Source organism: Lutjanus erythropterus, chromosome 9 (genome assembly GCF_056507025.1).
Source record: "Lutjanus erythropterus isolate fLutEry1 chromosome 9, fLutEry1.hap2, whole genome shotgun sequence".
Lineage (NCBI taxonomy): Eukaryota > Metazoa > Chordata > Actinopteri > Lutjaniformes > Lutjanidae > Lutjanus > Lutjanus erythropterus.
Window position 1 is genome coordinate 13,118,729 of NC_139325.1, and position 12,445 is coordinate 13,131,173.

General features: G+C 38.5%; 2 protein-coding genes across 2 annotated transcripts; one reads left to right on the top strand and one right to left on the bottom strand.

Annotated features, from left to right (window-relative positions):
- Positions 1 to 2,229: 2,229 nt before the first annotated feature.
- On the bottom strand, positions 2,230 to 9,096 carry psma2a (proteasome 20S subunit alpha 2a). Its single transcript, XM_084726184.1, has 8 exons — positions 8,998 to 9,096; positions 8,397 to 8,473; positions 6,913 to 7,045; positions 6,374 to 6,496; positions 6,172 to 6,253; positions 5,881 to 5,954; positions 3,313 to 3,370; positions 2,230 to 3,193 (listed from the first exon to the last, which is right to left on the bottom strand). The coding sequence occupies exons 1-8, from the start codon at positions 9,036 to 9,038 to the stop codon at positions 3,077 to 3,079; spliced, it is 705 nt and encodes a 234-aa protein (XP_084582310.1). The 5' UTR covers positions 9,039 to 9,096; the 3' UTR covers positions 2,230 to 3,076.
- A 474-nt stretch (positions 9,097 to 9,570) lies between these two features.
- Positions 9,571 to 11,247, top strand: mrpl32 (mitochondrial ribosomal protein L32). Its single transcript, XM_084725626.1, has 3 exons — positions 9,571 to 9,742; positions 10,001 to 10,197; positions 10,571 to 11,247. The coding sequence occupies exons 1-3, from the start codon at positions 9,646 to 9,648 to the stop codon at positions 10,820 to 10,822; spliced, it is 546 nt and encodes a 181-aa protein (XP_084581752.1). The 5' UTR covers positions 9,571 to 9,645; the 3' UTR covers positions 10,823 to 11,247.
- The last annotated feature ends 1,198 nt before the right edge of the window (positions 11,248 to 12,445 follow it).

Sequence of the window (12,445 nt, forward strand, 5' to 3'; positions counted from 1 at the left end):
CCCTTAAATGTGTCATAGTCTTCCCACTTAAAGGGATAGTTCACCCAAAAATTAAAATTCGGTTATTATCTACTCATGCTCACACCAATTGAGGGTCGGGTTTATGTTGGTCCGCAAAACTCTGCTTGAGTTTCACAGGGAAACAATGTTGTAGAATCTCCCAAACAATAGAAATGAATGGTGACCAGTTTTCAAACGTGAAAACAACATAAAATGTCTCCAAACTGCTTGTATGGCATGATCCAAGTCTTCTACTGTCCCAACATACTGTTTGCACACGGTCACACCACACATGCACACACAGTTCCGGGGTGGAAGTAACTAATTATAAATACTCAAATTACTGTAATTAAGTAGTGTCTTGGGGTACTTGTACTTTTACAAGCAGACTTTCAACTCTGTACTTTTTATTGGTACTTAAGTATTAATTTCACCATATAATCTACTTAGTTACTTTCAAAATCATAGTTAAGTACTGAGTACAATTTTAATTAATATCCAGACCTTTCATTTGCATTTTTGTAGCCAATCATATGATCTGATCATAAATGAGTCAATGAAAACAGAAGACATACACATGAAAAACAAAACAAAATGGTGCAGCAGCACAAATTTAGAGTAAGGATGTTAATGATTAATCATTAATTAATTCCCATTAAGAATTTAACCAATTAGAAATGTATTCATTGATATTTAATCAATAGTCATGGAAGTAACCGCATCTCATTTGACATTGTTTTGTCTGGCAGAGACATTTGTTGAATAAGGAAACTTAAACTTTGACCTAAATTGAAAAAAAGACAAAAAAAAAAAAAAAAAACAGAAAAAAGAACATAAGGGGAAAAATGTTTTTTTTACCTTATAAATTATTAATGATTAATCAGTTGTTAGCATTTTCAACTACTGGTTAAGGAAATTGCACAAAATTTGCAAATGTAGTTTGGAGAGGTGACTGTGACATCAACAGTTAAAAGTAACTAATACTCTGACTAATTTTTTAGACAAATACTTTGTACTTTCACTGAAGTATATTTCAAATAGAATACCTTTACTTGTTATTGAATAATATTTTAGCAGTGTAACAGTACTTGAATTTGTATTTGAGTACAGATTTTAAGTACTTTCAACCACTGCTCAGTTCAGACAGTGTGCACATACACATGGCTCCAAGCTAAGGAACTATTCAGTCCATATTTGTTGGCATTTAGCCTTTGAAAAACATTTTCATTGAGGTTAAAAAAAAGTTAGCTCTTGGTTTTTGCACATACTGTGAACTGAGGGACACACCTAGCGGGGTGGTCTAACAGCAATCTAACAGCACCATAAATTTTATTTATACAGTCAATAATGATATACATTATAATGCATCTCAGTACCACTGCAGATAAAGTCAGCCACTCAGACTTGTGCTGCAAATACAGGTTTTTTCTTACTGTATATCGCTCAGTTCCCAGCCATATTACTTTAACTTTCATGCAATTCTTTTGAATAACAAAAAGCTTAAGCATAATATTTATGACTTAATGACATGGTAGCCTGATAATCATTATATATGCTCTGTGTGGGAAACACACCCCTCATCAAATATGCTTATGATACATTACAGTAATAACAGGTGCAGGAATCCACTTCAGCTTCCACACTCACTGCTCCTCCTGATGGATAGATAGACCATTGCAACTGGTTTCTACAAACTGAACTCGAGTGTGTTTCAAGTCAGCCCCATGTTCTCTTTGTCATCGCGTAAGATCTCATTACAGCCATGAGCTCAGCCAGGTCACAGGAGGGACCCAGCATGGTTCAGCCAGGGATGAATGAGAAATTTGAGCTGACTATAAAACTAAACCCAACCTTCAATAGGCATGAGGGAGAGTAAGTAATGCCTGAATTTTCATTTTTGGGTAAACTATCCCTTTAAACCTGCTTCCATTCAATCCAAAATTTTTATTGACATTTTGTTTATTCATAGCCTACCTTTTGTGTTTCTGGCACTGCTTGTTGTTTCTTACAATTTTAAATTTAAAAGAACTAAGTAATCAGAATGAGGATCTGTAATAGTGAGATGGCAAAGGCAGTAGTCGCAGTATGGAAGCCACAGGGGGACCAACTACATGGAATGTTTGGTGGCCATGGGCCATGGTTAATGTGGAACCTTGGTTTACACATTTAACAATAGAATTACTTCAAACGGCCATTTCCCAACAAAAGCGATTGATTTAAAAGACAGAGTCAATGTCAACCCATCATCTTTTATTTGAATACGTGACAGATATCAGAAGAGAAAATACAAACTCTAGAATTGTTTCTAGCTTGAAAAAGAAAAGGGTACGTTGTGTAAAACTGCTGTACAGGCAATTAGATCCTGACTGTAAAATCTCAAAACTTTCCACTGCATCCTCCCTACTTGCTCCCTTCTGCTGATCTTCCTTCTGTGTTTGAGCATTATTAATGAAGTGCTCTTTCTGGTCTCTAACAACCTTGTTATTTTAATTTTTTGCTTTTTGTGCAACCAGAGACCACTGTCACAATGGTTACAAACAACAGAATTTTGAATAAATGCATAAAACAACCGTGCTTGATTTGTAAACCGCTAGCATTGCCTTTGCAACAACAAATAAGAAAAATGAAGGAAGATTTGAGATTTTACACATCAGAGACCACATTCCTTTTCATATGCACAGTAGACAACAGCCACATTTCACAGTACCAGGATATGTGTTTGACAACAAAGCCAATTAGTTAATATGGTTTGCCATTTCACAGCCACTGATTTGGTCAATGCAGTTGTGAACAGCAGCCACAGTTGATGCACACACACAATGGCTGTCACTTTGAGTAAATATATCTGGGCATGATCCCAAACAGGCTGTCTGATTCTGACAGCCCATATTAAAAACCTTGAATGTACTGAAGTTGTGGCAGATATCCTTTTATGTTCTCAAGGCAGAAACAGTTCAGCCAAACTATCTGAGTGACAATGGTTTATAAAAATGTGTCATTCGACTGTTGTCTACTGTGCTGTTATGCCTTTTTCTTGAAATGTGGCCTGAAAGCGCCGTCATCAGGGAGAGTGTGTTCACGCAATGGCTGCCAGGTAGTCTTTCACCTCCGCTGGGGTGAGTCTTTTGAAGCCGGCCTCGTTGCAAATCCCCACCTCAATGTTCTCTTCTGTCATTTGACCCTCAAAGCTCTCCTGTAACACAAAGACACGGGAGTGTAAATACAAAAAAAAAAAAAAAAGCGAACCACAGTATCAGTGAGGATGGATTCCAAATCTTAGGTACTTCTATTATTACTAAAAAAAAAACATACCTTCAATGTCAAGATGGCTGTGTGGATGGCATCTTCCAGTTCCAGATCATTGTTATACCTTGAGAACAAAACAAAGCCGTCATTTTGCACATCAAGTACAAGAATTTTAAGAGTTTTAAGAGCCCATCCAACCAAACGTGCAATCTTGTAATCTTATAACAGGTACACCAATTGTTTAACTTTTGAAAGTGCAATTCTTTCCCATTCTTGTTTGATATATGACTTCAGTTGCTCAAGAATCCAGGGTTGCCATTGTTGTATTTTACACTTATTAATGCAAAACACATTTTCAATAGGAGACAGGTCTGGACAGTAGGCAGGCCAATCTAGTAGTCTTACTACAAAGCCACACTGTTGTAACATGCAGAATGTGTCTTGTCATTGTCTTCCTGAAATTAGCAGGAACGTCCCTGAAAAAGATGTCTGGATGACACCATACAGTGGAGGACAAATTTATTAGCCCCCCTATGAAATTTAAAGTTTTTTAAAAAAAAAATTCCAAATGCTCTTTTAACAGAGCAAGAAAATTTCAACATGGCATTTCTAAAGATACTAGTTTTCTTTAGAAAGCATAAATTAGTTCTATTTGCACACAATAACAGAATTATTTCAGAAATTGCCCCCTTAAGAACTGACCTTTTTACTGAGCCATAGCACAAACCACTGTTGTGCAATAACGCGCTTTAACTTTGTAATGCTCAAAGCTTGTAAAATCAAGTTAGAACTGAAAATGTATCTTCCAATTTACACACAGTTTAAAAACCTCAGTGAGGGTTTGAGCTGTCACTTGAGAAAGCATCATTCCAAAACAAAAGAAATCAGTTTAGACTTGAGAAAAAGAATTGTTGATGCTCACAAAGCAGGAGAAGGATAAACAAAGTTATCACAGCGTTTGCAAATGTCAAGAACTGGAGTGTGAAGTATCATCAAGAAATTCAAAGAGAGACACACAGTACAGAACAAGGCTGGCAGAGATAGGAAGCAAAAGGTTTCAAAGACTCTGGAAAGAAAACTAGTGAGAGATGAGTCTAAAGACCCCAGAACAACTGCAAGACACTAGTGAATGATTTAGCCAAGTCGGGAATTGTAGTGTCAAAGACGACAATCACTAGAGCCCTGCACAGGAATGGACTGCAAGGTTACAAACCAAGAAAAACTCCACTTCTGCAGAAGAGACACCTTCACGCCAGACTGAAGTATGCTAAGGACAACCTGGAGAAAATTTAGGCATATTGGAAGTGTGTCCTTTGGTCAGATGAGAAGAAACTAGAGCTCTTTGGCCAAAGAGACGATGGTTATGTTTGGAGAAAGAAGGGAGAGGAATATAACCCAAAGAACACCGACCCCACAGTGAAACACAGTGGTGGGAGTATTATGCTGTGGGGATGCTTCAGTGCATCTGGAACTGAGAATCTTGTTAAGGTGGAAGGAATCATAAAGAAAGGAGGACATGTGAAGATTTTGAAAAAAAAACAAAAACCCTCAAGCAGTCAGCAGCAAGACTGGTCTGGGTCGTTGCTTTGTCTTCCAACATGACAACGACCCAAAACACACATCACCTCTGGTGAAGAACTGCCTCCAGAAGACCAAAGTGAACATTATTGACCTGCCTGCACAAAGACCTGACTTGAATCCCATTGAAAATCTGTGGGGTGAACTGAAGACCAAGGTCCATGCCAGAAGAACGTAAAATCTGGAGGAGCTTGAGAAAGTTACCAAAGAAGAACGGGCTGAGATTCCTCAGGAGACGTGTCTGAGACTTGTTGAAAACTACAACAACGACTGCAGGCTGTTATCCAGCAAAAAGGATACACAATTATTAACATCAGGGGGGGTAATAATTTTGACCCTGGTAGTTTTTGTTTTTGTGAAATAATTTTGTTTCTGTGTGCAAATAAAATGATGTAAGCATCCAAAATAAAACTAGGATGATTGGAAAAGCTGTGTTAAAAATCCTTGCTCTGTTTAACAGCACTTGGGAAATGCTTTTTTAAAAAATGAAATTTTCATAGGGGCTAATAATTTCGTCCTCATTTGTATGTTGCTCCAAAATTTGCATGTACCTGTCTGCAATAATGTGGCCTTCACAGATTTGACAGTTATGCCATGAGCACCAACACGCCCCCATACCACCAGATATGCTGGTGTTTTAAGTTGGCACTTATAACATTCTGATCCTTTTTTCTGATTTTCAAAAACTGTTTGACTATTTGCCCCTGCAGTTTTTCACAAAGTGGTGAATACTTATTCTTGCTTGTGAACGACGGAGCCTTTTGAGAATGCCCATTTCATACCCAATCATGACACTATCATCTGTTACCCATTAAAATTAACTATGTTTTTCAGAAACAAAGGATTCTGTCATTTGTATCCTTTCAAACCGTTTTTACAGCTGTGTTTTGATCATTGAGACTGCCATCATAAACATACAGAGCTCTTACTGTGGGTGACTGGCCACTGAATATCAAATACAACAACACCAAGGAAAAATCCATATATATACACGTTTGCTGGTGATTATTTTATTGTAGCCATGATATAAAAATGCCTTTTATTGTAAAATCTTACCTTTTTTCAAGGAATGTTTTTCCATTGACGTAGTTCTTTCCCATGGCTGTGGCTTTCCAAGCAAAATATGCCCCCTGCCAGTCAGAAACACAGGAATGAAAATCCAGTAAGTTGTTGTGTCTTTACATTAGAATAACTGCAAACTGAGAGGACATGTTTCTAAACAAATAGATGCACAACTAAATCCAATGATTTAAGAAAATGTATATGTATCACAGGTATTACTCTGCTGGCAATGGTAAATTAAAATAAAGCGATTATTAGTTTATTATTATTAGTACCACAACTTACAGAGGGGTCTGACTGGAACAGGTAGGGGTGGTCTTCATCCCATCCAGCTATCAGCAATGAAACACCGAATGGACGCACTCCACTGGAAGAAAAAACAAGACTTACATCTAAAAATTCAGACTGAATACGTCACAGCTCCGAAAGATAGAGGTGATGTGTCTATAAGCAGTGTGTGTATTAATGTGTCTTTGTGTATACCCACCCAGACTGTGTATACTCCTGCATTACAGAGGCCACTCTTTGGACAAGCTGTCCTGTGGGGATTGGCTCCTGGTAAACCAGGTAGTACTGCTGTGCCAACTTCCGGGCTCGTCGCACTAAAACCCTGCAAGAATGACACAACCCATTAATTTATCTGAGCATGTGAGGTTCAGTAGTCACACAGACTCTGGTGGTGTTTTCTAGATTTCTCTCATACAGAGCCAACAAATGGCTGTTGATTTTTTTCAAAGTCTTGTCATATCAAGAGCTGTCTGGAAAGCATGACATCATCCTAAACCCTTTCTGCTGTACTTCACAAATTGACTGGCTGTGTAAAATACATTCAGCTTGTTTGTCAAAGGGTTAAACATGAAAAACCTCTAATATATCAATTTAAAATATACTGGATAAGGCTAGGAAAACTGTTGTTTTAGCTGCTGATGAACGATCTCTGCATAGCCCATTTTCACTTTTTTTTCTGGAGGCTGTTGAACATCTCACAGAAAGATGCTTCTTGTCAAACACAAAAAGAGCCCCCACCTGTAGTCAGGCCCCATGCCACTGTAGACCATCCCTATGTGTTTAGTGATAGGCTCCACTTTATGAACACTCTGCTCATCATACAGAATGGACTTTTGTTTCTTCTCTGTTGCCAGGACCACTCCATTGGAAGCTGAAGACCAAACAGAATATCACAATCAGTATCTCTGCAAATCCTAACCGATGATCATTTTTCCCATCCAGCTTCATCAATGTAATCTTATGCACAGTCTTTAGTGATACTGGTGACTGTTTAACTTGTTGCAACAGTGTCTGATAGGTTGGTCCAATGACTTATATGGAAAAATAGCACATCCTTCACAGCTGTGAAAAAATACTTCACTACAGCGTGGTTTCACTTTTCCACTCTGCATCAGACTAACTAACCTTTTTTTCCTGCGGTCTGTAATGCATCTACATTGTTATGGTTAGAGTTACAGAGTTTTTGACATATCAGCCATAGAAATGTCTGCATCCTCTCCAATGTAATGGGATTAGATGGCGATTGGCTTGTGGTGCTCAAAGAACCAAAAAAATACAAGTCTCCTACATGAAACTGTTCACTACAAGGTCTGTGGATTAGGCCTGGGCGATATAGCCAAAAAACCTATCATGATAGTGAAGTTTCATATTGGTTGATATTAATAATTATTGACCGTGTAAGTTGTGACTGATATGTTGTGTACTCCAAAGGGTGGAAGTGGCTGAGGGGATAAAATAAGTTTGCTGTATTATATTGCAACAATATTACAGGGATGACTATTGGTGCTTTCACAAGATGTGAGATTATTTCATAAATAATCATCAATAATGTGGATATTATGCCTAAGTGAGTAAAAGCAAATAATAGATCAGCTGGAACAGTCTGGTAAATTCTCAAAATGACATCACTTAACTGTATTGCAGCCTTTAAAACCAGGAAAAGACAACACTTCTGACATATCACAATATAACAATATCCAAAATCTATCATGATATCTAGTGTCATATCACAATATAATATCATTATATTGCCAAGCCCTACTGTGGATTATATTAAGTAACCAGGTCATGATATCTGGAAAGACACGCTGCTTTGGAGCTTTAGTTCTTTTTTTTTTTCACTTTAAGCATTACAAGCCAAATGCCATCTACTTTCATTATATTTGAGAGAAGGCAGACATCTCTACAGCCAGTATATCCAAAACTCAGCAACGCACACTAAAACAATGTAGATGTATAATAGTACTACAATAGACCAGAGGAAAAATGTATTTTTGATTTTAAGGTGAACTGTCCCTTTTAGATGATACACCATTCTAGACAGAGGTGCTACATCTTCTAACACTGTGACAGTTTGATTTGGTTTATTATCCCATTTAATCAAAGCTTTTCATTTTAACGCATCTCACTGATTTGATCAGCAATGCAACAATCTCTTGTGTCATACTTTTGGTCCAAACCCCACAGTTTAATGTGCTCCATACATTTCCAGGACTCCATACCTTTGATGCCCACTGAGGGAGCTCCGGCTGCTACAGCTGCCAGGGCATATTCAATCTGGACCAGTTTACCCGAAGGGCTGCAGGAACAAACACATGATGCTGAGTTACTAAACTGTGAGGTTAAGGAGAATCAACTAAACTATATCATGCAACAACTACTGTTGTTTGAAAATCATTTAGCTTACAACCACTAACGGATGAAACTGAAAGTAAAAGCTAAAACAACTGACTCATCTAAGCTAATTTAGCTAACCTAGTCTCTACTAGATTAGCTTGTAAAGCTAACCTGTTTCAGTCTATTCAGTAAAAAGTTAACAAAGACAAAAATAATCAGCTTTTCCCATCGATACCAGACGCAAACATTTGTCTCATCTAATTATTTCAAACCATGTTAGCCGACATGCTAACACCTTACGTTAGCCGATTCATTAATACCCGGCAATGACAGTGCATCAGCTACAGCGGCTCCCAAAACCTGCTTTTCCTATCGATATCAAAAGCTGTGCATAAACTTTATCCAACTGAAATTCATCAACAACTACTACATGCTGCGAGTTTAGTTGCTCTTTTTCAATTTAATGGCAATTTTAACAAAGTTTACCTAAATGTGGTGAGGGAGAAACTGTAGCCTCGTTCCGCCATCTTCTTCTTCTTCTTCTACTGTGTGTTGACGGGAGGCTTGTAAATTCACTTAAGAGTGTATACTGCCACCCAATGGCGCTGCTGCTATACTGAAGGTCTTGAATTAAACTGTAATTTGAATGTCATATAGTATTGTACATAGAACATAAAAAAAGGATTAAACCAAGTCTGTGGAGTGGTAGACCGTACGACCAAATTTTAACACTAAAAATAAAGTTACAATAAGAATTTTTGTTTTTATTTAGATACAAAAACAAAAACTGAAGAACTAAGGAAACATATATTTAAATACATTAAAAAGGATACATAATTCTTAATGATTAATTGATCGGTTAAAAACATACAGCTATGGAACTATAAGATTTACAAAATATTTTAAGTCTGAGAGCTCATAGAGGACGACGTGGTTTGAGGACCTGGAAACAAAGAGTGCAGTTTGTAACATTGACCGCTAGGTGGTACTAATATGCCAAAGTGCGTCTTGTCCGCTGGAAATGAAACAGAGGAAGAAGTACAGTTTGTTGTCGCTGTTTGATGACGCAATAAACCTCAGTGACCGTGAGCTGTTTGACATGTTGGGAGGAAAGGAAGCGTGCTGACAACAAAAATGATGAATTTAGCGGCTTTGGTTCACACTCTCAGATGCTCTTTGTTACACATTGAGAGGAGACTGCTGCAGGCGGCGGGTATGGACACACAGCTGGGTGAGTTTAATGACTGCAGCTCAGGATGGTTGATAATGTTACTGCTAATCATGGCAACAAGCTGTCTATGACACCCATACCCACTGTCTTTAATGTCTTTATTTCAATTTCAGTTTGATTTAATCAGAAGGTAATCACATTTGCCTACCACCTGCCTTTGATTTCCTCTTTCCCTCAGTTATAATTTTTATGGTCATATTTATCTAATTGATTTGGGTTGCATTGAGATGAAGGTAACATTGATTTTCCTGTGTGCAGTTCCAGCTCTGGCAGTGAATGGCCCCTGCTTGGTTCCTCAGATCAACAGGGAGGATGAGCTGGAGGAGCAGCAGAGTCCAGAGCAGCCCGGTGGTCTCCTAGACAGCATCCTGTGGATGGCAGCACCCAAGAAGAGACGCACCATAGAGGTCAACCGCACTAGGAGGAGAGCTAAAGAGAAACTGCTTAAAGTCAAGGTACACTTAGCTGATCCACTCCTGCATCTCCAGGGGTCAGTTCACCCCAAAACCCAACTACTACAATGGTATGAGTGCTATGTGTATAACTGGATGGAGAGTGCACCAACAGTTTACCATCAAATTACCAACCACCAACAAACTGAAAAATTAGCTGTTTCACATTTTATTCTGATAAAGTTTTCGGCTATAGAGTCCAGCCCCAAATGTAAAAAATCTTCAGCGAAGGCAGGCAGATATTACTTTTTGACATTAGCTGATCACACATCAGTATTAGGTGGCCAGTGAGTAAAAAAAAATGGCAAAGATGTGTCCAAAGTCATTTGACCTACAGTCTGCTCTCTCTGTCTCATCCTCTGTCTCCACCTCTCAGAACAACATTGAGCCGTGTCCCGAGTGTGGTCACTTGAAGCAGAAACACATCCTGTGTGGCTTCTGTTATGCAAAGGTCCGCAAGGAGACTGGTCTGATTCGTCACCAGATCAAAGCGATGGAAGGCGGCCCGCTGAGGGCCCCGACAGTGGAGACCGTCATCCTGTATGAGGGTGAGACGCCAAATCAGCAGGACAAAGACAAGAGGATAGTGGAGAGGCCCAGGAAGAGGCCAGCCTGGTTCAGTCACTGATGCTGAGATATGAAGGCTGTGTGTGGTGAGGCTCCAGTCTGCTCAGACACACACTGATGATTTGTCTGATACAGTGAACAGCTGATTTTGTCCAGTCTGTTATTCAGTAAATGAAAGAAATTGATGCATCAGTTTTGTCTCCACAAATAAATTCCATGAAAGGATTGTTTGATCAGCACTGATACCAGAAGCTTTTGTAAATACGCACATCATGTACATGTTCTCACTTATCTCTGTGAACATACTCAACTATTTCATTAATGTGTGGCTAGAAAAACTTTTTGGTGTCAGACATCATGTTTTACTGTTTTTGTCATTGTTTCAATTGATACTCAGACAGACAGAAGCTCTGTCAATCAGATTTTCAACTGAGAGAAATTTACTGTGTAATATTTGAGTGTTTGACAATAAATATGAAAAAAGAATCTTATGTGTCTACTTAGTTCACATTTGCAGTGTGTGGGGCAATGATTGCATCAGTTAAATAATGTGTAGTTTTATGTTTATAGAAAAACATAAAAGGAAAGAAAAAATATAACATCTTGAGGTTTTCTTTGCTTCTACATTAGAGTATGGTAAGAAACAGCAAAATAATCTTTATGAACTGTGCACAATACCAGAGTAGTACCAGTGTCAACGTGCTCCTTTTTATTACATCTACAACTTTAATCAGCCTCTGATTAAAACACAGGGAAGCACAAATAAAAGCAGGGATGATCAAGTAAAACCAGTGGAGGGGGAGATCGACTTGTTTGTGGTTAACTGTTCCACAGTTTAGGACCGTGTGTGGATCGGAGAGCAGTGATTGGTGTCCTGATCTGAGGGGACAGGTGGGTGAAATAGGGGGATTAGTAGTTTCAAACCTGGTGTCAGTTCATGTAGCACTTTAAAATCACTTCTGCACTTCACTGGTGTCACAATAATAACCCTGATCATATTAAATGACATTCACATTAATTCTAAACTGGAGGTGATGCCAGTTTGTGTTTATGAATGTAGGCTAATGTTGCTGTAGCAACCTCTATTATGCAAGATTCAGCATCAAACTGAAGTCATGTAATAGCGGCTCTTGTGTCGCTGGAACAGGCTGTTTTTAATGGACTGAGTCCAGCATACCTTCCACTGCCTCAGTCACACCATCACACACCCTCTGATTCAGTTTCACCGTCACAGTCCCCACGACAGCACCAGTGATCAAGGTTTAAAGTGATATTCTGTCGAGCTTCATATGTAACTCTAACAGTTCACCTGTGGAGATGCATTATCTGCAGACAGTAATAAAAAAATCAGTGATCAAGTATGGAAGACCATTTTCTCAAATCAAATGATTTGAGGAAAAGTCTAGGAGAGGTCTAGTTAAGTTACTTTTGCATGATGCTGCGGCTCTTATCCTGCCATGTTTATCTGTCCTAGTAAGTGTTAAGTGTAAATCCAACAAAGCCTTTTACTTGCCTCCCAACCTTTTCACATTCAGAGATGGTAAAAGTACACACACTCTCAAGCAGAAGCACAGATAGTTGTATAAAAAAAGAAGTACAAGTACAAATTCAACCTCTTTACCAAAGTAAAAGTGAAAAAGTACAGGCTCTGAAATTAAATGTTTAAAAGTAAAAAGCCACCCTC

Coding starts and splice junctions, on each gene's coding strand:
- mrpl32 (XM_084725626.1), top strand. CDS start 9,646: ATGATGAATTTAGCGGCTTTGGTTCACACTCTCAGATGCTCTTTGTTA. Junction 9,743..10,000: donor GGGTATGGACACACAGCTGG/GTGAGTTTAATG, acceptor TCCTGTGTGCAG/TTCCAGCTCTGGCAGTGAAT. Junction 10,198..10,570: donor AGAAACTGCTTAAAGTCAAG/GTACACTTAGCT, acceptor TCCACCTCTCAG/AACAACATTGAGCCGTGTCC.
- psma2a (XM_084726184.1), bottom strand. CDS start 9,038: ATGGCGGAACGAGGCTACAGTTTCTCCCTCACCACATTTAG. Junction 6,497..6,912: donor GGCATGGGGCCTGACTACAG/GTGGGGGCTCTT, acceptor TCATTCTTGCAG/GGTTTTAGTGCGACGAGCCC. Junction 3,194..3,312: donor CAGCCATCTTGACATTGAAG/GTATGTTTTTTT, acceptor TTTGTGTTACAG/GAGAGCTTTGAGGGTCAAAT.